At 52.0% G+C, this 24989-nt stretch overlaps 2 protein-coding genes and 1 pseudogene across 2 annotated transcripts; 1 reads left to right on the forward strand and 2 right to left on the reverse strand.

The window, feature by feature from the left end:
- Positions 1–3441: 3441 nt before the first annotated feature.
- On the reverse strand, positions 3442–4627 carry LOC120667415. Its single transcript, XM_039947495.1, has one exon. It carries the CDS (start codon positions 4322–4324, stop codon positions 3812–3814), a length of 513 nt encoding a protein of 170 aa, XP_039803429.1. The 5' UTR covers positions 4325–4627; the 3' UTR covers positions 3442–3811.
- Positions 4628–7105: 2478 nt separating this feature from the next.
- LOC120664956 lies at positions 7106–11375 on the forward strand (annotated as a pseudogene).
- Positions 11376–13581: 2206 nt separating this feature from the next.
- On the reverse strand, positions 13582–17418 carry LOC120664957 (probable xyloglucan glycosyltransferase 7). The gene is made up of 5 exons (XM_039944355.1): positions 16475–17418; positions 15587–15895; positions 15206–15496; positions 15008–15121; positions 13582–14661 (listed from the first exon to the last, which is right to left on the reverse strand). The coding sequence occupies exons 1-5, from the start codon at positions 17195–17197 to the stop codon at positions 14041–14043; spliced, it is 2058 nt and encodes a 685-aa protein (XP_039800289.1). The 5' UTR covers positions 17198–17418; the 3' UTR covers positions 13582–14040.
- Between the last annotated feature and the right edge of the window lie 7571 nt (positions 17419–24989).

Below are 24989 nucleotides of genomic sequence, written 5' to 3' on the forward strand. Positions count from 1 at the left end.
GTCCCGGTATGTGCTCCAACATACGCCCAGAATCAGCATATGCACATACCGTTTACAATCGAATACATCGCCAATAATCCATAAAGAGCAGTTTTATCAAAAACAGGGTTCGAAACTTAATATTACAAGTTCAATATAGGTGGGTTTCAAGCTTCACTTACAAGACTTGGGCTCACGAAAGTCATATTAAACAGAAACATAAAGTTTATTGCATTTACATACTCTCACGGAGTTCAGCTACGATAAAACATACTTAAGATGATGATGCCTTGCTCAAGGATATCACCACAGCCACAACGACCTACTCCTCCCCCGCGTTTGGATCAGCGGGGTAGAAGTGGCCGAACACCACTTCCGGCTCACCTGCAACTAGGTTTAGAAAGCACCCTGAGTACAAAGGTACTCCGCAAGACTTACGCGATTAAATAAGTAAGGATCATGCATTAGCTCAAGTAAAATCTTTAAGGTTAAGTAATTATTGCATAAGCATTGGCTCTCTACACTATCACCTATCAGAATTAATTACTCTTGCCCACCCCAAACACTTTTAGTTGATTAAGAGAATAACATAATAATCAATAGATCATTGACAAGACATGAATCCAAATCCAACAATACCGAAACTCTCTAAGAGGAATTCGGCGAACCAAGAGCTTGCTCATATCCGAGAGCGCGGCAATTCGAATTGATTATAACCTTGCAAGGGTGTACTACTTTACCCACACGACGCAAGGACCATGCGACTCACCCAACCGATCACGCCAGGCAAGGGGGTACTCATGTCAACCGTTCCCAACAAGGCTCGATCATTGAACCTCACACCTAGATTATGAGTAGAGATTTAGTTCCACCAGGGACATCTCTAAACTTTCCTACACATAGGTCCACCTGGGGACACACTAAGCCTCTCTGCATAACCCGTAGCCACGTATCTAGGACTGCACATCAATGATCAAGTCAAAGAAGGTAATTGGCTCATCCGTTCCATTATATTGGATATGTGGTAGCACGGAAAGGTGCTCAAGGCCGATGACATCCACTCGGTCCTTAATCGATCCAAGCGGACTATGCCCATGTGACTTCATTCTTTAGGCCCTTCCATTCCGCTCGAATCTCGGTACTACCAAACTCTACTTGCCCCAGTTGCTCAAGTGCGATCATGGATAATCAGGTAAGTGTGATACTCCAAACCATTCCTTTCTCGCAAGCAATTTATTATTCTAAGCAAGGCTAAGCTTCTAGTCAAGTTTAAGTGAGTAACAGACTAATGTGTGGCAAGGACATGGTTGAACATTTCAAGGAAGGATAATGCATCAAAGTAGGTACAAGCATGCAATACACACATAATATATATAACTCAACATTACCCGGTGAGATAGCTAAACTAAATCAGATTAAATAGGTGCAACGAATATGCTTAGCTGCTTGCCTTGGTTAACTTCCGGCTCGACCATGAACGGGATCCCGGGTTCAGGCTCGACGGACTCGGTGGGCTCTTCGGGTTCGACCTCCGACGGTTCGGTCACTATAATGCATAAATGCGATGCAAGAATTAAGAAATGAACTAAACAACAAGAATAAATCATGAAATAATTTGAGAATTCATAGAACCAAACAAGGAACTCATGAAAATTGGTTTTGCAGCAAAGGCATTTTCCTATAATTAACCATAAATATGTGAGTTTTTAGCCACTCTAAACAAGGTAAATCAGAAAAGGAAAGCAAACTGAACTAAATAAATCCAAGAAAATTATCATGGATACTAGACATGAAAACAAAGCTAACAAAACTAGCTTTGCCATTTTATCACTTTCCAACAAGAAGTTCTATAATAAACCGTTTTTAGACAAAGTATAAGAAAACAAACTAAAACTTTAATAAACAGCAAGGAACCATGTGATCAAGTTGCACCACTGAAAACTACACCTCACAAGGAGTCTAACAAAATTTGGTTTGACATTTTTCGAGCAGTACACAAATAACTAAGCATTAAACTCACTTTTGCAAAATAAAAATATAGATAAATTTACAGCAAAGTAACATGCAAAACAATATTTTTCTTGAGTAGATCTAAGCTAGAGGAATCCAACAAAACAAGGTTCACAATTTTTGGAGCTATACAAGAATTTCTATGGATTTTGCAAGATTGCAGAAATATAAACCCTAAGAAAACCCTAGCTAAATCGCTAGGTGCACCCGGATCCCACACCCGCAGGCGTTGACGGGTGGGGCCCGCTGGCCAGCGGCCCACCAGCCCGAGTCAAGGCCGACCAGGGGCCTTGACCCGCGGCGGGGCGCGGCCACGGCGCGCTGGTGCGCGCGGACACCGCGTGCGCGGCGGCGCCGGCGGACGGCGGCATGAGGCGGCGCGGAGAGGCGGGGCCGGAGTGGGGAAAGGAAGGCGCGCACGGGGGGGGGGACGGCGGCGAGCCCTACCGACGGCGGCACAGGCAAGGAGCGGCGACAAGGCGGCGTCCCGGCGACGCTGGGCGGCGGCGGGCGAAGGCGAGCTGCGGCGGCCCTGCAGGGGAGGGGAAGGGGCCGGATGAGGGCCAAAATCGGAGGAGGAGGGTGAGAGGGAGCTGCTCCCGCGAGGAATCGGCGAGGGGCTCACCGAGGGCGGCGAATCGCGGTGGCGGGCGGCGAGCGGAGCTCGGGGCAGCGCCGGTGGTGGAGGGGAAGGGCTAGGGTTTGGGGCGTTGAGCGAGGCCGGCCGAGCGCGGATAAGGAGAGGGCGAGGGGAAGAGTGAAGGGGCGGCACGGCTCGCGAGGATGGCCGGCACGTGGCACGGAAGCCGGGGTTGACCGGCGGCGGCGACGCGTGCGCGCGGCGCGTGGAGGAAAACAAAGAGAGGAGGAGAGAGAGAGGCTGACAGGTGGGCCCGACTTTGGATTTTTATTTTCTTTTTTTTCCTGGGCTGTGACACACGGCGCTAGTCGCATGTCCAAGACCGGCGACTTCTAGCTTCGTTCCTTGCTTCTCAATCAGGTCCAAGATGACTTGGGTTTTGCCATGCCATCGTGGGCATCGCGATACTACGCCTGGAACATTATTGTCAACTCATACACATCTGATTTGAGCGAGACGTACGAGCCCACAAGTTACCAGTACACCGTATCCCAACACCTGGGGCACTGACGCAGCACTAGATAGAAACCGATCACGGACAGCGACAGATACGATCAACAATCATCGGGAACTAATGCTCTTTTTTCAGCGGACACACATGCACGCTGACGATCGAGCGAGGACGACGGACGGACGAGTTAGCTATCCCGTAGATGCCGTTAGCAAATGCATCATGCTCAAGGTCAAAGCTTAAGGTAAATAAAAACAAACAATGACGGTCGAATGGCCGGGTTGGAATTGGCGGATGGACTCCACCGGCTCGGGCTGCGATGGGGATGCAGGCCACCGCCAGCGGTGACGACGACGAGACGGGGTACCCGAATCAAGAGCGTGGATAGTACGGTGCGTATACGACCTTGTATATTGTATGTACACCAGACCCGGCCCTCTTGTTGCTTGCACACACGTTGCAATCCTTCACACGCATGTGTTGGCGGCGTCCATGGCTCACATGGCCATGGACGCCACCGGCAAGCCGTGACAAACCCTGATCCCTAGCTAAACTCGCACACACATCACGCATTCACGCAGGAAAAAAACAAACAAACTTAGATGCTGAGCTAACTCAGGATTGCGACGGGCGGCTGAGCACGTCAAGCTAGCTATGCACGCGTAGGAGGTTACAGGCGGCGCCGATCGACCGCGTGCATGCACCGCCGGCGCGCGGCGGCGGACGGATCATCAGCCGCGCACGACGCCGCCCGCCGCTCCCAGCTGCTTCCTGGCGGCGCCGTACCCACCCACGGCGCCGCCGCGCGCGGCGAGGCCGGCGGTTCCCACGGCGACGCTGCGGGCCCTTCGCACCGGGGGCCCGCCGACGCGCACGGCGTCGTCGGCGCCGAACTCGTACGGCGCGTCCTCGTCGATCCGCCCCACCTGCACGCTCCGGCTCCGGGCAGGGACGCTGCCCTCGCCGCCGCGGCCGGCCGCCCGGCTCTTGGACATGGCGCGGACGAGCTCGTTAACGTCCTCCTCGCCGCCGGCCCCGCCGCGGCGCGAGCGGGAGCTGAACGTCGCGGCCTGCATGCTCCCCGGCGCGAACCCGCCGCGCCCGCCGTAGGCGGCGGCGTGCGTCGGCATCCGCCCCGCGCACGCCGACATCCTCCGCGCGTACGAGTCGCACGCCCGCGACAGCGCCCGCACCGGCGCCCCCAGCCACCGCCCCAGCTTGCTGCCCTCCGCTTTCTTGCTCATCGCGATCCCTCTCCCTCCTCAGCCGCCGATGCTGCAACAGCCAAGAGAGCCGCCGCCGAGTAGTGGGAACAGGGCGATCTAGCAGCGCTTGGTGGGCACGCGCGCGCGCTGCTCAAGTGAGTCAATGGCGAGGTGGGTGCGTGCAAGCAAGCTCCGGCTCGGGCAGTGGATGCCTGGATGGGGACGAGGGCGATCGATGATCCCCTTCCTGATGAGTAGGCGATGATTGTCTTTTGCCGGCCATATAAAGAGGATGGCAGCCCGGCGTAGTAGTGGCCGCGGCGGCTTGCTTCGCGGAAGGTCTCGTTGAACCAGTAGCCGCGCCCATGATTTTGTAAAGGGAAGCAGCGGGCGCCGCGATAGTCAAAGGCACCGGGGGAAATAAAGGTTCAGCTCGAGAGTGGGAGACTCTGAACGAACACCCGGAACACGTCAAAGTTTGCAGGCAATCTCGCTCGAGTGGTCGGGTCGGGTGCGTGGGATTGGGGACAAGTTGCTGCCCTGTAGGCTGCTGCCTGCAGCCTGTAGGGGTGGGATAGTTGCTGTGTTGGACTGGATCGTTCTTGGAGTTGGAGGGACAATCTTGCGTGCCGAACTGTTCAGATGGGAGAGCGTTTAACATGCGCTTCCTGCCTGAATTGCAAATTCAAATAATTTACCTTGACCTTGCCATTTGCTGCATGAAATCTTCTTTACTTTTCATTTTCTTTTCCCTTTTTACCGAAAAGAAGACAAGGCTGTCAAATCTTGGGGACACCTTTTCTGTTTCGCTCTTATCTTATCGTTTTTCACTTCCTTTGATCGTGAGAGAATCGCGATTCGTAACAATCGTCGAACATTTTCGTGCAAAGCATCTTCAGCGACACAGGAACTTGGCTAGTGCTTGCTTCATGCGCCGCCGAGGCAGTCGCCAAACCGATCCCGCGATTTCACGTGCCTGCCTTGCTGCCCTGCTTTGCCAGGACAAGGAAAAACACCAAAGCGTTGCAGCGTGTCGTTTTTCCGTTACTTTTCTGAACAAAACCAAGCGATAGCCGGGTCGAGTTCGTCTGTGTTGTTGGTAGGTATAGTTGGCCAAATGGGCCAGAGACCCGATGAGCCAGCACGGGCACGATCCGAAAAAGCACGACACTAGCACGGCACGGGCACGACACCATAGTGCCAGTGCCGGCACGAGGCACGGTCTATATAGTGCCTGGGCCGCAGGTCCAGCCCGCGGCACTAGCACGGGCACGGCACGACTAATGGGCCGGCACGATGCCGGCACGACAACACTAACAGAAATGGCCCAATTTGCAAACCTAGGTATAAAATCAAATCATTTTTCCTTCCCACAGGCCACAACCCCCATCGCCATCCTTCAGCCGCCACCCCCTCTCGTAACTCTCGTTTCGTCCCTCCCTCAACCTCCCGACGCCTCTATCCTCTTCTCCGCGCCCCTCTCTCTCGCCCTCTCGCACCGCGCCGCCGGCCAGCCGTCGCGCCTCCCTCTCGCACCGCGCCGCCGGCCCGCTGCCGTGCCTCCCTCTCGCGCCGCACCCGGCCGCCTCCGTTGCCCCCTGTCCTCGCCTCCCCGGCCAGCGGCCACCGCCGCCGCCGGCCTGGCGTGCTGGCGTGCCCAACGGCACGCCGGCGCCCTCACCGGGCCGTGCCTGGGCCGGGATGGCGGCACAGCGGCACTGCGCGGCACGGCATGGCGGAGCCGCCGTGCCCCGGCGTGCCCGTGCCGGCCGTGCTCGGGCCGTGTCCGTGCCGTGCGGCCCGGTTGGCCACCTATGTTGGTAGGGGTCCTGACCCCCTGATCCAACCTTTTACTGTTTCAGCACTTTTTTGAAAATTTGTTTCAGCACTTTCAGACAGCTTAAAATAGCCCAGAGAGGATTTGACTTTAGACTGGAGAATTCATCGACTGGGACGTGATCTATAGTATAGGATGAAGAGGCTATACAGAGCAACCTTTGAGTTCGTAGTTGTGCTCCGTGTTTTCCCTGAGCGACTTGCTATGCTGGTTGTTAGTTGAATCAGTTTTTCCCCCCTGAAGAGTGAAGATTCAATGGAGGCGGAGAGAATCCCCCAGGTGGCTTTGCTACCTAATCTATGCCCCTGATTACAGACTTACAGTGGAGCTGAAACAAACGTGGTCTATGCCCCTGTAACCAGATTTACGTTAATACAGAACTTCGTTATTACAAAACTATTTTCTGAGTTGCTCTAAGGCCCAAGTCAAAACATGACCCTTTTTGCACGGTTTGAAGCGGAGAAACCAGTGCTATAATGGAAGTACTTGTTTCCTTACTTCGAGCCTGTATGGCGCCCAGGTGGATCACATCGTCATTGGGAGGGACCACGTCTTCGGTCTTCCTCACTCATCTAGAACTTCTGAAGTCTGAACTATTGGTTGACGGACCCGTGCGGCCGTGCTCGAGTCGTCGTATGTTGGGCGACGCTCCCACAAACCAGCCCTCTGTCCAGGGAGCAGAGAACCCGGCATCTCCTTCGCCTGAGATGTACCTGTCGTCCACAAGACCACAAGGTCTCTGCCATCCCGTAGCCGTAGCCATGCACACCGTGCAGGAGGGGCGCCTGGCCATCACTAGACTCCACCATGTACCAGTTGGTTCTCCCGTTGGCCGCGGTTGCCCTCGTCGTCGAGCACGGTCCGCCGAGCGCTCCGAGTGCCCGTCTTCGACTCGGAGTACCCCAGGTTGCTCCGCCGTCGGTTCTTCATCGCACGGCTCCTGACGAATCTGGCCTCGCCCCGGTCCCCACCCGGAGCGAGTAATCCCGAATCCTCTCCCGCCCGCAGCCGTAGGCACGCGCCATGTCGTGGCTCGCGCGCTCCATCGCGGCCACCCTCTCCTCGCCGCGCGGGGAGCCCGACCCCGACGCGGACGAGCCGGAGCCCGAGCGCGCCTCCGCCGGGAGCGCGGCGGGCCGAGAGGAGGAGGAGGAGTCCTCGCCTCGCGGCCGCGGCACTGTCCGGGACCCCGAGCAGCAGCCCGGCACGCCGAGCCGCGGCGTTAAGGACGACAGCTCCGAGCTCACCGAGACCCTCACCCGCCGCCTCTGGGGCGTCGCGTCCTTCCTCGCGCCGCCGCCAGAGGTGTCGACCCCGCGCGCTGGCGCCGCGGCTCCGGCGGAGGGCGAAGAGGATGAGGAGGTCGGGGACGGGGGTGCGGACGGGGTGGAGGAGGAGGAGGAGGCCGAGGCGCTGTCCCCGCGGATCGCGGGGATACGGAGCGATCTGGCGGAGATCGGCGGGAGGGTGAGGAGCGGCTTCTCGATGCTGCAGAACAACTTGGCCGTGGCCGAGATCTCCAAGATCGCCTCGTCGCTCCTGCCGTTCGGGCAGGGGGACGCCAACGAGGGGGAGCCCGTTCCCGGCATCACCGAGGAGGTGGTGGTGTTCGTTAGGCACATATCCACGCGGCCCGAGACATGGATCGATTTCCCCCTCTTCATCAGCGAGCGCTATGCCGATGGTAACAGTTAGTGCCTCTTGAGTAGCGCTCCATTTTTAAATTTCTATGAATTTTGGTAGTATGGAGCCCTTTTCCTATATTAACTCAGTGTATTTGGCTGAGATTGGTGGGAAAGAGAAGTAACTGGAATGGGAAAGCTTAAATGGAGTGTTTTCCTTTATTAATGTTAGCGCATTTGATTGATGTTGGCGGGGAAGAAAAGTAATTGGAGTCAGAAAACTTAGTTCTATATTTTGCTTGCTTATTTTTGCCAATCCTTAATTTATGATTGCTCAGACTGTGTTATATTAACTCGAGCATTTAAGTGGAGTGGATTACTAAGTAGGAGTACTTCTTTTCACTCTGTCAACATGCATGGGAAACAATACAAGTTATGTTGACATGAACTGATCCTGTGAATTGTGATTACATTTGTTAATGCTACTTGAGAAAGAGTATTGATCAGCGCCCAAACCATATGTTGTTAGATCCCATGCTAAAGTTGAGCCATTTAGTTTGATTTAGTTTTGTTTGGACTTCGGGCGTTACTGTGAAAGATAAGCTGTTGGACTGGTGGCTGCTTTGTTTAACTCCACAATTCCACGAGTAGTATGAGTCAATGATGAAAATTCTGATGTTTACCACTATTAATGCTGATAAACAGATACCATAGTTAGGGTGGAACTAGATTCTTCTGGAGCTTCGACAATATATTTGACTGTTCTAGCTTGTTGGGACTTTTGTTTCTTTATATACTGGGGCTTGGAAACCTTTTTGATAATGCATATGTTTTCCATTAGTTTTGTTTTTTGTGCTCACGACTAGGTGGACACTTTTTTCTTTCTTTTAGTGTTACTGGTACTGTTGAGTGTTGAGGCAGTTTTGACAAGATGCCTTGTATCATATTTCTGTTATCAGGCCACAGAATTGAGTCTCTGTATCTTTGATATTGTTTGCTTTAACCAGACACGCATTGATTGATGATATATCATTTAGTTTTCATGTTTTAGAATGCCCTGGATCATTCATGTTTAGTTCTACGCAATTAGTGAAATAGATCAAGCCTAACTTTAAAATCTGGAATATCATTATATTTGCTTCAACATTATTTGACTGTTCTAGCTTGCTGGGACTTCTGTTTCCTCATATACTGGGCCTTGGAAAGCTTTTTGATGATGCATCTGTTTTCCATTGGTTTTGTTTTTTGGGCTTACGACTAGGTGGACACTGTATTCCTTATTTTAGTATTATTACTGGTACTGTTAGAGTGTTGAGGAAGTTTTGACAAAATGCCTTGTATCATATTTCTGTTATCAGGCCACAGAATTTAGTCTCTGTATCTTTGATATTGTTTGCTTTAACCATACAAGCATTGATTGGTAATATATCATTTAGTTCTCATGTTTTAGAATGCCCTGGATCATTCATGTTTAGTTCTATGCAGTTAGTAAATTGATGAAGCCTAACTTTGAAATCTGGAATATCATTATATTTGCTCCGGGTGTTACCGATACTGGTAGTTGGCCCGTACTTGCTAGCCTATATTTTGCTACTTTAGCTTCTTAGCAGCCTAAAATATGGAACACAATGTTACACATAGAATCTGTGTACACAGTGCACCCTGTAATCTGCTTGTCCTGAGCTAGTGGATATACATTTTGTGTTAGAATCAATTATTCAAATTGAACTAATTTCATAATCATTCTCACTTGGTTCAAAAAGTGGTTTCTTTGTTGCCAAGATCAATGTGACCATATGGTAGAAACAGCACATTTCCTTAATATTTTGTCTGACAATGGGAATTACAGTTTCCTTAATATTCAGGTTGTGAACCATACCATGGATGGAAAATAGCAAAAAGAATAATGGATATACGATTTTTATATACTGCATCATATTCTGTAATATTATATCCTGCGATTATCATTCCTCATTTGTTGGTTGTTTGTGTGCTTTATTGATCACAGGATCACATCCCGTGACATAATATTTGCCATTTTTCTACCGCATTTGTCACCAAGTGATACATTATACTAGATAGATGCTGAAAGAATGAACAACTTTAGTTATTTAAGTTAGCCTGTAGTTCTCTTGTTTTGACGTTCATTTACATTTACTTATGGAATGAATAAATCGTGTTCCTCTTCTTTTGCTTCTTTACTTATACTTTCCAGTTGTTGTTAATAGACGTGCAATCACATTATGTGGAACAGATCTCAAAGATTTCTGTCATTGCGGACTTGTATCGTAACTTAGTTTCTCTTGCTTTTCTAGATTTTGAACTGTCGGATGCTCAATATGTGCATGGATTGTCTATAGAGCACCTTGTCCCAGGCTTATCAGATTTAAAGATTCAGATTTGCTCTACTGATATGACTGAAGCGTGTTTTTGGAAGATCTACTTTGTTCTTTTGCACTCAAAAGTCAAAACTCAACCAGCAAGATGCTGAACTTCTTTCAACACCACAGGTAATATCCTAGATCAACTGCAGCATGTTTCTGTTGTGGCCCAATTTTTTTTTACTAGCTATGGATTTCTGCACTATTCGCATTACAATGGATGGTTCACAATTGCAGTTTTTCGTGCAGACTGTAGAATAACAGTCTAGTTCTTTCCTACCTTTCATTTTTTGGGGACCTAGTTTCTTTTTTACTTTAATTTCACTTGACTATACCTTAAAACCTTCTTATTCACACAGATCCTTGAAGCAAGGGAGCAATTGTTGCAAAGTTTACAGGCTCAGAATAAGCGGGGATCCAAGTTTTCTGGTGAATCATCAGAGAATGTGAATGCATCCACTGCTCCTGCTGAAGAGAAGGTGATTCAACCTTCAAGTATCCAAGATAAAGCTGAGACATCAGAGATTTCATCATTTGAAGAACCCACTTCCGATATCACGCCAGAAATTGAGTCTGAAAAATTCCTGATTTCAACCACTGACGTTGAAATAGTTGACAAGTCTGTGATTGAGGAAGAGTTGGCAGTGAAAAACGAGAGCAAGACTTCACCCATCCAGTCCAAGCTTCGGTTTGAAACTGACGAAGATGAAATTGATGAGTGGCCTGATGATGATCCTGCAGAAGAGGTTAGTGCTGCCAACAACAGAACTTCATTAGGGCATGAGGAAGACGTGTCCTTCAGCGATCTGGAAGACGACGAGGACGATGATGCGACTAAAAGGGATGGGCAATAGCCAAGTGGACAGGTTAGCTCAAAATCTGGTCCTGTTGCACAATCATCTCTGATCCGACAGTCCCGCAACCACATGCTGGCTTCATGGGAGTAGGGACGAGATCACATCCAAGGATCATTGCTTTGTTACTATTATTAGAGCCCGGAATTAATGAATCCAAGGGCGTAGCTCAGTCTTGGATACCCTAGATGCGGAATCGTAATGATAAGCATGCCTATGCAGCTCGTGTTAGTGTTAATGGCGAGCACTGCATCTGTATTATTAACCTCGCCCTGTACATAGAGAGCACCCTATGGGCCGTCTCTGTCGTGTAAACCTACCACTCTGTCTATCTGAACTTGATTGCCTCCTGGTCCATTTCATACGAGCAATAATTCAGATCTGAATCTTTGGTCACGATGAGGATTGCTAACAGTGTGCACTCGTGATTGCGGTCGTGATATTCCGTCGGCAAGGCGATCGCGGTCTGTCGGTTCTGTTCTGGGTCTGATCCTTCGGTTCTTTCATTTGAAGTCTACAGCAGTAGCAGTCTGCGTTGTTTTGGACACGGCGCCATGGGATGCCGGCATGCCGCGGCCTGGTCGCTGCGGCGCCAGGCCCTGCGGCAGTGGCGAGTGGGCGCGCCGCGGCGGCTGACGGGCGGGCGGGCGGGCGGCGCTCGTGGTGTGCCATCGGCGTGCCCCCCCCCCCCCCCCCCTCGTGACGGCGAGACCGCGCGGTCAGAGTCAGGTGGGCGCGGCGGGAGCGACGGGACGGGCACCACGCCGCTGCTCTCCCTCTCCGCCTTTCGGCGGAGGCCGCCCGGCTGCCGGGCCGATTCCGGCAACCGGCGCCGCCTCTCCCTCTCACGTCCCGGAGCGCGAAGCGACCGGGCAGGGGGCGGGGGCGGGGGCGGGGGCGGCCGTTGCATTGCAACCCCGCTCCGCGTGTCTCGCGCGCGCATGTTGCCGCCGCCCATCCGCGGCCGCGTGAGCATCCGTCTCTCTTTCCTAACTAAACCCGGGTCGGCGAGCGATATGGAGCCCATGTGATCCGGGGGCGGACCGCGGCGGCCGCGCCGGTGCGCGTCACGCGCCACCAAATCCGCACCAGACGACGGCGCCCGCGGCCAAGCCAAACCAGATAAGGAGGAGACGACCAGGCGCCGGGCACCCGACCGGTCGCGCACGCACATGGGCCGGACACGGACACGCACACGCCCAGATGCAACCGAGCAAGCAGAGCTCCGGCCAGCCGAAAACCGCGGCCGCGTTCGCCACCGGCCGTTGTGGTCTGCTCCCAGATGGCAATGCCGCGCCGCTGTCCGTCCGGCCGCAGCGTCCGCCGCGCGCGCGTCACCGGCCGATGGCACGTCGCCGTCCGGCCGTCCGGAGGAACTCTGCTTAGCTTGTTGACGGACAAAATTAAGGGCCTGTTTCGTGTCGGATCACTCACTTGCCGCGCGAGAAAAAGAAAAAGCGTGCTTTGATTACGTCCGGGATCTCGAGCGCGATGGGGACGTGGCGACGTAGAATGCCCCTCCTCTCGGCTTTCCTCGCGGCATTGGCGCCATGTGCGGTGTCCGCATCACGGCATTAGGCATCGTTTTTTTTTTTGGCATCCGCTGTTCGGGAAACAAGCTAAGGTTTCTGAAAGCTGAGCTGATGTGAGGTGGGGCTGATTGTTTCCAACGAACAGCTCGATCAGCGTTACAGCTTTCAGATGCTGTAAGTAGTAGAAACTAGATCTGCTCATCCTTCGGGTCGGATTGGATTCAGGTCGGATCATTTGGGTTTCGGGCAAAAAATGTTAGTTTGTGCCTATTCCATGATATGGTCGGGTCGGGTTGGTCCTCATTTTTGTATGTAGTTTTTTTGGATTGGATCGAATTTTCTTTAAGTTTCGAGTCAAATATCTCAGTCCGCACCTGACCCGTCACTTGATCGGGTCAGATTTTTTCGAACGGGTTGGGTCGGGTGGCCCGTGATCAGATCTGGTAGAAACTGAATTCTCGTCAGGAAGTGCGGCCGAACTTTCAGTTGGTCCGAACTCGGAGCTGAGGTTTTTCCTCCAACAGACGGGACCTCCCAGTCACATGTCCAGAACCCGACGGCCAGGCCTTGTGAAAAGGCCGAAGGAAAAACCAACAGAGCTGCTGGTCCTCAGAAACCACTCACAAAATCCATCGGTGTGCATTCCTCACTTGACAGCAACTACTTCTACTTCTGGATGCCAGACCGCCAATTGGAAGGTTAGGAGAGCAAGCGCCATCAGGCGGCAGGCCAAACGAGCTTACTCCTAGACTCCTAGTGGCTAGCATTTCCCAATTTGCTTTGCTTCCACATGGATTGCTGCAAGCAGGAGGGACACACTCATGGATCGCTGTCCTTTTCAGGGATTGGGACACGAATCACACAAACAAGCATATCCCTGCCAAATGCACATGATGAGGACAAGGACGGCTTGTAGCAAAGATGGAACACGGCCCCCGGGCTCCAATTGTGACCCATACCAGTACCCCTTCTCAGCTTGCAAGCATGATACATGATGGTGATGTAACGGGTGAGTAATTCTATCTATATCACATTTCCTAGAAAAACGACTGAACTATATGCAGGTCATGTGTCTCAACAATCATGGTAATTGATTGATTGATCAAATACATGGTAACCACAAGTATTATCTTCATTTGAAGGTAAAGTCTGTCAAGAAAGAAAGAAAGAAAGAAAGAACCCATCTAGGCACAGAAATATTCTTACAAAAGAATCGAGACCTGAAAGAATAAAAGCATCTCACAGGCTAATCCAAACTATACCTATCTACAGCTCCACATTTCAGTATCTCTGGTGAATCTTTTTTTCAAGTAAATCTCTGGTGAATCTTTTTTTCAAGTAAATCTCTGGTGAATCTCAAGTAAATCTCTGGTGAATCTCGACCCCTGGAATAGGGGACCAGAGCTTCCTCGTGTAAGCATCAGAGAGTGCGACGCCCTTCCCTTTACACAGAGCCGCTTAGGTGCTTGCAAAGATTTCTTCAGACAAAAAAAAAAGAGAGAAAGAACCCATTATACTCCTTATTTCTGTCACTCCACTTGCTCGCCGATCAGGTCGAGACCGACGACCAAGAATGAGACCCCTTGGAACAGGAGGAAGTAGAAATGGATGCCCTGGGCGGACAGCAAGCTGCGGGCGGCTGCTGTTAGCAGAAGGAAGGACAGTGCGAGTTCCTTCCTGTAGATCCTATTGTGCTTCTTCTTTGCGTCCTTTTTGGGATTTGACTCCTCCTTTGTTAGCGCATCAAGATTGGGTGCAGAACCTACTCTTTGTTGCTTAGAGTGCTTCTCAACGAGGGCAACGAGGTCACCCTCAGAAGAACGACCTGATTTCTTGGTGACAACCCACTCGTAGGCACTCCCGAGCTGGAACAGGCCAGAAATCATGGCACCGAACTTGGTTACTGACATGGTGTTCTCAAACAGAAGGTACGGAACAATGAACGGGAAGGATTTGGGGGCTGGGAGGATGTTTAGGATGGACATTGTAGCTGGAATGTAGCATACTACCCATGCGGGGAGTTCAGCTTCAGGAACAAACATTGTCATGGGAAGGATGACACAGAAAAGAGTGAACGAATAGAATGGTAGGATGAGCTTCCGGAGGAGGAAGAAAAGGAAAATGAGATTGAACTTCTTCCAGAATCCAATCTGCAGTAGAAAGTAAGCGGCAACATCAGGCCAACTATGCAAGTGCACTCAGAAATTGTGGTAGATTAAAAAAAACGATTTAATTGAATTGAAAAAAATGCATCAGATTAACATATCAACTATTTCAAAGATCAGGTTCTAGTTCAATGTTTTCGTTTTTGCAAAATTATGTAGTTGATGCTTCACACAAATGACACAATTACTTCATAAGGTGACATATTCCTATGAAACCAAAGAATATAAAGCAAAAGGGCCCTAGCAAACAGGCTACATTTTGGCTGGGCATGCTTAATACTTTTGCCAGACAGTTTAGCTTTCACAGTCATGCTTGCCGAATGTGCCATACCTTAGATTTGATTATGTCCACAAAGCACAGCCTAAACAATTGCATGGGACCTGAGTGCCACCGGTGTTGCTGCTTTCTGTAAGCTTCATAGGATTCTGGCAACTCGCATTGACACTAAAAGAGAAGTTAGACAGGTTAGTTGTCATGCCTTTACATCAGAAATATTGTGTTAAGAAACAGAGAAAATTGTGCCAATACCTCAACATCATTTAGGTAGACAAACTTCCATCCCTTAAGATGTGCTCGGACAGCTATGTCCATATCCTCCACTGTTGTCCTCTCCATCCATCCTCCAGAATCCTCAAGTGCCTTAATTCTCCACACTCCCGCAGTGCCGTTAAACCCGAAAAAGTTGAGAAACGCACCATTCACCTGCTGCTCCACCTCAAAGTGGAAGCAAAGATTTATGCTCTGAAGTCTGGTCAGCAAGTTCTCATCCTTGTTTACAAAAGACCATCTTGCCTGAACCAACCCCACATCATCCTTTCCCTGGAAGTTGCACAATAGAAGTGTCAGAAAACAAAACTAATTGGGCTAGTTGACAAGTAGAGCGGCTAGCATTGTTCAATTGAGCCAAACCTTGAAATGGGGCACGGTGTGCTTCAGGAAGTCCGCTTGTGGTTGGAAATCAGCATCAAAGATGACAACAAACTCATAATCTTTCACATAACTGCAGTTCATGGCTGATTTTAGGTTTCCAGCCTTATAGCCATCCCGGATTACCCGGTGCCGGTATATTATGCGCACACCCTCCCGCTGCCATTTCTCCACTTCCTCCTTGATAAGTGCTGAAGTGGTAGCATCATCAGAATCATCGAGCACTTGGACAAGGAAGTTTGACCTTGGCCAGTCCAGGCTGCAAACTGCACCGATGGACTGCTGGTACACCTGCAACATTCAAATTATAGATGTTAACTGAATTGAACTGATGTTTTCGAGAGAAAGTGTGATTGTGCGTAAAGACGGATTATATCTTAGATCGCTTGTCATACTCAAGGTTTTGTGAAGCTGTGATTTATGCTAAAGTTTGACATTCACTCATTAGCATTCCCAATTATTAACTGTTCGGTGACAACATGCACACCGAGATTTGGATACCAAGAAACGAAGTGTGCTTCCCTGCTTCTGAAGTACGAATACCAACCAAAAAAATCTAAAGATTACAATGAAGAAATTAATTTCTGCACTCTAAGGTGCCAATTAGTTAATGACCAAAGCAACTTTAAACTCCAGAAAGCACAAAAAACGGTGATTGGAGACTTAAGTCAAAGATCCAGACCAATGTATCTCCTCCACTCTATTTGTGCTTGGTTGACTAGAGCTAGGAGACAGGAGTCACTAATAAGCCCCAAATTGCAGCTCGAAAACCGAATCTTTTTATCCCAAAATTCCACCTTGAGCACGCACGAGCAAGAACCAAAGGAACTATGGAAGGGGAAGGGCGATTAAGGGTCGCTTTGACCTTACCTCCCTCTCATTGCACATGGGCATCTGCACGAGCACCATGGGGAAGTCCTCGACGCCGGCTTCGAAGTCCTCCTTGCCGGCCGCCAGCGGCACGGGCTTGATTCCCTTGAGCTTGATCCAGAAGCAGCCCAGGCAAAGGACAAGGCGGTCGACGCTCTGGATCAAGAAGAGGACGACGCAGGCGCTGGTGAGGAACTGCAGCGGCGGCGCGAGGTAGTCGAGGCGGGTGCGCATCCAGCCCGCGTAGGCAGCGGCGAAGAGCCCGTCGACGGCGAGGAGCCCCTCGCCCACGTCGAGGTGCCACCCCTGGAGGTACGCCGCCACCTCGACGGCGAGCAGCAGCAGGGACAGCACGAGGAACACCCGGATGCAGCCGTAGAAGCCCGTGCGCAGCGCGGTGTTCTCCCCGGGCGCGGCGTCGGAGTCCGTCCGCCCCGCCGCCACCCTCCGGCGCGCGGCGACCGCGACGGCGAGCGCGGCGGAGGCCGCCCCCGTGAGCCGGCCCGCGGCGCGGTGCGCCTTGAGGAGCAGCACCCACGTGATCTGGCGCGCGTTCTTGCCCCGCCCGGCCTTGCCCCCGCCGCCGCCCGCCGGCGAGCCCGGCGCCACCTCCGACGCGGAGACCTCGGAGATGGACCAGTTGGGGTTGTCCATCTTCACCACCACCGGCGTCCCGCCGCCGCCATTGGCCCTCGCGTCCTTCCCCCACCACGACGGCGCCATTGGCCCGGCCACAGCACCACCACGACCCCCCTCTCCTTCACACAGCTGTCACAGCCGCACACGAACCCAGGCACGCAGCGACGACCCGAGCTCTCCTCCTCCTCCCTCACCTACTCATCAAGAACGGCCTTAATAGCCGGAAGACGACCACCACCGCGGCAGGCCAGCCAACATATGTCGCGCGCCCAGACACAAGAGAGAGAAGGGAGAGAGAGAGAGAGAGCGGAAGAACAGCTCACCACGTCGGTCTAGTATTTATTCGCAGGCCGCCCCTCCCTGTCCCCGTCTCTCGCCACCGTCGCCGTCGACTAAAAAAAGCCGCCCTTTTCGCTCTCCCCCTCCGCCCCGTCCGAGACACACCCCACCAGACCACCACCGCCGCGTAAACCGAGTGGAGTGGTTAAAAGCAGCGGGCAGCGGCTTCTGGCTGCTGCGCTGCCGGTGGAAACCGGAAGCGGCTGCTCTTTTCCAGTTTCCTTCCTCCTTGTTTTCAACCGCGCAGCGCGGCCGCGGTTGGGTCGGTCGGTTTGCCTGGTTCCTGCCGGGCTCCGGGCCTCTGACCGCGGCGCGTGGGCGTGCCGCCGAGTGGGCTCGCACGACGGTCTATTCGTTGCGTGCGGTTGCAGTAGCCTGGCGCCTGTCGGTGGCCGCCGGAGGCGCGCGCTCTGGTTCGGATCGGCTCCCACGCCGGCACAGCTCGCAGGAAGGAATATCCGGCGCGCCGTCAGCAGCTTCACTGCTCTAGTACTTGCTTGCCTGCTGCAGGCTGTAGCCTACTACTAGCACTCAACCAGTCACCAGTCAGATCAAAAGGGGTTTCTATTCATCGCATTAGAGCGAGGCCTTGTTTAGTTGCGTAAAGATTTGGGTGTAAAATACTGTAGCACTTTCGTTTGTATTTGATAATTATTGTCCCGCCATGGGTTAACTAGGCTCAAAAGATTCGTCTCGCAAATTACAATCTAACTGTGTAATTAGTTATTTTATTTAGCTACATTTAATACTTCATGCATGTGTTAAAACATTCGATGTGATGGGGAATCTTGTAAAGTTTTGGAATTTTGAAGGGAACTAAACAGGGCCCAAGACTTATAAGCCAGCCGGCCGCCGGCTGCAAGGGAGACCTGGATAGTGGTGGGTCCTACGGTCTTGACCAATGACAGCACGTGCATGTCCTCCCAGCCGGCTCAAGCGGGCGCCTGGCAGACCGCCGGCCTCCTTCTCTCTCATGGGACACATAGGCATTCAGCCGGCTCTCCGCCGATTAGAATACCTGCTCTTATTAGCCATGACGCTAATTATCAAAAGGGCCCTCCGCCTCCGGCCTCCGCCGCCACCCTCCACCGCCACCAACGCTAATTAGCTCGGATCCACGCTCCCCCGCCCAATGCCTGGCCCATTGCACGTCTCCCCGCCGCTGCCCATAATCCGCCTCCGCCGCTGGGCTTCCCTGCCCCCCCTCCGTTCCTCTTCTAAGGCCGCCGGAGGCCACGGGACCAGCAACCCGAACCCCGAAGAGCCCTAACCCGGCTAAAGCTCGGCGGGGAAGATGAACAAATGTCGCGGCGCGTTTCTGCCATAGCAAGACCAAAAACCGCGCACGTGATAAATAGAAAAGGCGGGTCAAAGACGCGTCCATCCCATTCACTAGCCAAGGCTCTGTAAATAAACAAATCTGACCAAAATGAAGCAACAGAACCGGCGTTAATCTCTCGTATCGACGAGGTGATACTGGATCACTACTGGTACAGAGACATCAGGCACGGATGCAGTGCGGCACTATTGTGTGTATGTAGGGCATCAGGCATGGAAGGCTAGAGCAGGAGCGATGAGATGAGAGGGCTCGTCATCGGAAAGGACAAGGGGGGCGAGATTGGATCTACGGCGCGGCCGGAGTGGAGACAAGCTACCTGCTTGGTTGCATTAACAACGCCCCCATGATTACGGGCTTACGGCACGGGACAACAGCGGGAGTACGTACCTCCGGTGATCGATCGAATCCGGGCGCCCGGACAAAACTAGCATCCGCGAAAAAAAGATGGCAGCTCGGGAGATCTCTCAGATTAGGGTTTGCCAGAGACAGCATGACATTAGTTTCAAAAAGAAAAAAAAAGAGACAGCATGACATCCGCCACTAACACTCTTGGTTATGCGGGGTGCCGAAGTGATTACTGGGGACAGGAGATCCACAGCAGCATCCCACCGGGCCACCGGGGTCACCCCTGAAGATCCCAACCGTGCGGCGCGTGCAGCCACGCTTGTTGGGATCTTAGCTTCTTAGATGCCCAGACTGGGAGCATGAACAGTATGAAAATGACAATGAAAGTAGAAACTAAATTCTCCAGTAATAGCCAGGAAAATTCAACCCTTTACACTGTGGAGAGACGGGGCTATTTATACCCCTAGCCTTCGGCCGAGTTTTCCTAACCTGCCCCCTTCCAACTCATTTACAGCTCACAACCGGTTTCAGGGTAAAATTATAAGGTTAGATGTGTACAACTCCGACATTCTCACGTATTCAGGTGTACAAACCCGACCTTCTCACGTATTCACGTTTTACACGCACGCTTGCACCAGGAGGAGGCCTTCGTTTCCTTCGGGGAGCTCCAGGGGTCTCGGCCCTGAAGGTTCCGTCAGCGAGCGATCAGCCGTCACCTTCGTTCCCGAAGGCGATCACTTTTCCCGAAGGTCCCAGTCTTCGAATTTGCGCCTCTAAGCAACTGTTCGTCACTTTCGGCCGAACGAAGGCGGTATCCTCCGTCACCGAAGGTCTTGGTCTTTGAGCTTGCGCTTTTGAGTGACTGTTCGTCACCTTCGGCCGAACGAAGGCGGTATCCTCCGTCACCGAAGGTCTTGGTCTTTAAGCTTGCACTTCTGGGCGGCCATTCGTCACCTTCGGCCACCCGAAGGAGACATCCTTCGTCTCCGAAGGTCTTGGTCTTTGAGCTTGCGCTTCTAAGTGACCATCTGACACCTTCGGGTATGCTTGCCTTCCTCTCGTTGGGGCCCTGCAAACGAGTTAGGGAGCATTTCCGAGGGTGAGGGCTTGACCCGAAGGTCCAATCCCCAACAGTAGCCCCTCGAGGGCGAGGTCCGAAGCCGACGGTCCGAACCCGCGTTGAAGAAGAAGATTGCATGTAACCTTCGGGAAGCTCCTGAGGAAAAACGTCTCCCGAACCGTCAGCTGCAACGGTTGGTTTTGGTGGTGTACGTGTCGGGCTCCGATTACGCCGCTTGGGCGGCCGACTCCTCGATTTTACCGTTGGTACTGTTGCTTTCCCTCGCCTATATAAGTGGAGGGGGAGTAAATCCTGTGCCCTCTCGAGCTTTGCTTACCTTCGGCGCTTTCCACTATAAAGCGCTTCTTTCGAAGGTTCCGCTTTAGTGCGTGATCAAGCTGCTCATTTTTCTCAGTGTAAGTGGATTAGTGGTTCATGGCTCGCACTAAGCAAACTGCGAGGTTGATCGAAGGTTCGTTTGAACCATTTTTCCTAATTTGCCTTCGTTTTTGTGTAGATAAGGCATTCATTAAGAGGGCGGTTCTTCGTGCAGACTCTGGTCCAGCTCCCGAAGGAGAGACGGGTGCTTCACAGCCGCCTCAGCAGTAGCAGTCCAGCGAGAGCCTTTCGGCGGTGTCTGCGGACGTTTCGGAACTAATGGCTCCGGAGAAATGTAAGACTTTGCTTTTCGAGCCATCTGTTGTTTCTCAGAGCACGATAGACTTCTACCTTTCGGAAGGCTATTTCGCCGAAGGTGTTTGTCGTCCTCCAGGGGCGGAAGTGATTCCTGTGCTGGAGACCGGCAAAGTTGTGGTTTTTAAGGATTTTTTACTGCAGGGCTTAGACTTCCGATGGATCCACTTGTGCCGAAGCTTTTGGAGCCATTCAACGTGAAGCTGCACCACTTCACCCCGAACGGGATTGTTGCTTTGGCCAAGTTTTTGTGGGTGGTGCGGACCTTCGGAGGAGAAGTTTCCGTGGATGCCTTTTGTAGGCTTTTTCAGCTGCATTGCCAGCCTCGCAAGGTGTATGTAGATGATGAGGTTGAGCTTAGCGAGGTTTAGAACGGCTGTTGCACCTTCGTTCCTCGCAAGCTGAACAAGAGGATAGGCCTAGAGAAGGCTATGCTTTCGATGGCTTATAAGAATAAGCGGGAGGGGAACTGGTTGGGATACTGGTTTTACGCCAAGATTGGTTTTCCTGATCCCGAAGGTTCTGACGAGGAGAAGTATCTGTTGGCTTTGGACATCGAGATGTTCGAACATGTCTATCAGCCTACCTTCAGCAAGCATGGGCCGGGTTTCAAATCATGCCTGGAGGCCTTCATGACGGCTTGCCAAGTTTTTGGCGGTAGGGATGTGGTGGAGGAGTTTTTGGCTGCGAAGGTTTGGCCTTTGTCTGCTGGCTGGTCACCGTAGAGGTTCGAGCGTAAGCACTTTACTGGCTTGAAGTATGATGTGACGTCTCCGGTTTTTGGGCTTCGGAGACCCGAAGGTTGCAGCGACGAAGTTATTGTGGCTGAGCTGGAGCGGCAGGCTGTGGAGATATTGGGTCCCTAGAACAGGAAGGAGTATTGCTCTTTGGTGGAGGTGTGTGGTGAGAACCTTCGGTTGAACCGGTGTTTGGCTGAGATGGGCGTGGCCTATGAGCCTCGGCCATTGCCGGCGAACGCCATTCCGAGAATGACGCCACCCGGGAACGTTGGTTCGGAGGTTCCCGGGTCGAAGTCTAAAGGTAAGGCTAAGGTGGAGGAGGTGGGGAGTTCCGGGGCTGTTGGCACGCGTGGGCGCAGGCGTGGCCGGAGACCTTCGAGCACGAAGGTTTCTGTTGTGAGGGCTGAGAGCGCCAAGAGGAAGGCACAAGATGAGGAGGTTTCTTCAGGCGACAACGGTACGCCCTCATTTATGGAAGAGCTCATGGGGGCGGTGGGTGGGGAGATTGTTGTTCCCAAAGGGAGGCTTTTTAGATCCCATTATGATCTTAGCAATGAGTACGGTACAATGATTTTTGGTTCCGGCCGTCGGGTTTAGGTGGCGAGGGCTCTGATTAACCTTTATTGTCCCTTCGAAGGTATAACCAAACACCGGAGGATTCAGAGTCTCGTCAAGACTGGCCCCAAGCCTTTGGACATTCCGAAGCCGCTGGAGCCTAGGCCCACGGGGCCTGCGGCCGGTGCTCCGGAGGTTCCTGCGCCGGTGACGGTGGCCGCCATTCCTACCCCTTCGGCTGGTGTCGAGGAGGGGGAGGTTTTGGTTGGAGAGACACTGCTCTCTCTTAGGGGCGGGGGAAATTCCAGGTGGGTCCTCGGCTCCTCCTGCGGACAATGAGCTGGAGATGTTGGAGGGGTTGAACTTCAACGAACCCGGTAAGCTTCTTTACTTTGTTTTGCGTGAGTGCTTGGTTTGTTTGTGATATGATGGCCTCCCTTCTTGTTGTCTTTGCAGTTGTTTCCGCGTCGATGCAACAGCTTTTGGCTGTGATGCACGGGCCTGGCACGACTGGTATTCTCCCTCCTGAAAAGGGTAAGTCAGGGCCTGACTGCGTTTATCCTTCGTTCAATTTTTGGTGTCCCCGAAGGTGATTTTGTGTTTGATTCAGAGTTTACTGCAGCCATGGCAGAAACATCCACCTCCGATGCTGCCTTCATCGTTGCTGATCTGAGCAAGAAGCTTGCCCAGGCCAGCCGTATTTTAATGCAGAAGGCGAAGGCTGATGCAGACCTTCGGGTCAAAAGCGCCACTGAGAGATTGAATCTGGCGGACAAATTGCGGCGTTCTGAGGCGGAGGTTCGCGCGCTGAAGGACGAGAACAAGCAATTAAATACCAAATGTTCGAAGCTGGAGGCAACTGCTTCGGATAATGAGAAGGTTCTAGAGAGCCTTCGGAAGACTGTGGAGAGGGATGCGAACGAGAAGGCTGCCTTTAAGGGAAGGATTACTGAATTGGAGAGGGTTCACGCCAAGGTGGGTGAACTCGAGCAAGTCTTCGCTGAGGTCGCTTCCCGAGCCGAGGTAGTGTACCGAGAGTACAAGAAGGGCCTTGCTGCTCTCGGGGCAGAGCCTCTGCCCTTGTCTGAGCCGGCCGAGGGTTCTCAGGTTATCCTTCAGCTTCTGGATTGGTTGCTGTCGGAGTTTGCGGGGCTCGGGGAGGTGATGAGCGTTGCGAACGATAACGCAGCGTCCGTCTCCTTCGAGGGGCTTGTAGGGAACCTTCTCCGTGCCGGCGCCGTCGACCTCTCTAAGCTCGAAGGGGGCTTTCAGTACGTCCCCTACGAGGGTTTGTCCGAAGAGGTTAGCCAGATACAAGATGTCAAGATGGCATACTTCGAACGTTTCTGGGAACCTTCGGGCAAGGTCGTTGTACGGACCCTCGCGGCTGCTGCGACAGGGGTAATCTTTTCTTTCGGCTTGCCCTTTGTTTTTGTTTTTTTGCTTTCCCATGGTAAAACTTTGTTGTTTGTGCAGGAATTAAATGTTGACCATCCTTCTGAGGTCGACAGCATGCCCGAGGCCGGCAGGTCTCCTTCGGGACGCGAAGCGGACGGATCGCCGAGAGCTCAGGTGTAAAGATTAGCTTGTAGGGCTTTGTTTTGGGGGCTTTAGAATTTGTTTGTAAATATTCCCATGCTGCAGGACGCAAACAATGCTAGGGTATCGGTGAGCTGGGAGGCTTTCAGCCTTGCTCGTCCCAGATGCAGCGTTGCAGAATACTTGTGCTGGTCCGTGCGTGATTCGTTGTAATCTTGTTTTCCTTTCGTTCGAATGTTAACTTCGCATTGCTTCTCGATGTGTATGTACTCTCGGGATTGCCTTTCCCGGGGCTTCTTTTTGCGTATCCTTCGGGCTCCTCCTCTATGTGCATCCTTCGAGATGCCTTGTGATGTGCATCCTTCAAGGTGCTGTGTTTTGTGCATCCTTCGAGGTGGCTTGTGATGTGCATCCTTCGAGGTGCTGTGTTTGTGCATCCTTCGAGGTGCTTTGTGATGTGCATCCTTCAAGGCAACGCTCGTTAGGGTTTTGTTTTTTTGGAAAAACGTCTCCCCCTTCCTAACGAGTTGTTGCCTAGAGGCAGTTTATGTAGAAAGGTGAGTTCTCTTTTGTTGAACTTTGATAGACTATTTGTTTACCACCGAGGCAACGCGAGGAAATTTCGAGTTTTTGAGAAAACGTCTCTCCCCTTTCTTGCGCGCTGTTGCCTTCGGGTGTTTTTGTTCTTTATGTTATGTATCGAGTGATTGATGCCGAGGGGTTTGATTGAAAAACGTCTCCCCCCTTTCTGGCATTGATTTTTCGATCGTTCCGAGGGTATCTTTCTTTTTATTTTTTTGCCGAAGGTCTTTTGGTTTGGTTCATCTTAAAAGTAGAAACTCCACTTATTGTGCCTTTGGTGCCGAAGGTTTTTTGGTTCGGATCTTTTTGAAGGTTGAAGCACCTTGGTGTTTGCTTTGCACTTATTGTGCCTTTTGTGCCGAAGGTTTTTTGGTTCGGACCTTTTTGGAGGTCGAAGCCCCTTGTCATTTGTTTTGCACTTATTGTGCCTTTGGTGCTGAAGGTTTTTTGGTTCGAAACTTTTTGAAGGTCGAAGCCCCTTGGCGTTTGTTTTGCACTTATTGTGCCTTTTGTGCCGATGGTTTTTTGATTCGGGCCTTTTTGAAGGTCGAAGCCCCTTGGCATTTGTTTTGCACTTATTGTGCCTTTTGTGCCGAAGGTTTTTTGGCTCGGAGCTTTTGGAAGGTCGAAGCCCCTTTACCTTTGTTTTGCACTTATTGTGCTTTTTGTGGCGAAGGTTTTTTG

Source organism: Panicum virgatum, chromosome 3N, assembly GCF_016808335.1.
Source record: "Panicum virgatum strain AP13 chromosome 3N, P.virgatum_v5, whole genome shotgun sequence".
NCBI lineage: Eukaryota > Viridiplantae > Streptophyta > Magnoliopsida > Poales > Poaceae > Panicum > Panicum virgatum.

Excerpts from the sequence above, each read along its gene's own strand:
- LOC120667415 (XM_039947495.1), bottom strand. The coding sequence starts at position 4,324 with ATGAGCAAGAAAGCGGAGGGCAGCAAGCTGGGGCGGTGGCTGGGGGCG.
- LOC120664957 (XM_039944355.1), bottom strand. The coding sequence starts at position 17,197 with ATGGCGCCGTCGTGGTGGGGGAAGGACGCGAGGGCCAATGGCGGCGGC. Across the intron at positions 15,896-16,474 it reads CCATGTGCAATGAGAGGGAG|GTGTACCAGCAGTCCATCGG; the intron begins GTAAGGTCAAAG and ends TGAATGTTGCAG. Across the intron at positions 14,662-15,007 it reads TGGACATAATCAAATCTAAG|ATTGGATTCTGGAAGAAGTT; the intron begins GTATGGCACATT and ends TTTCTACTGCAG.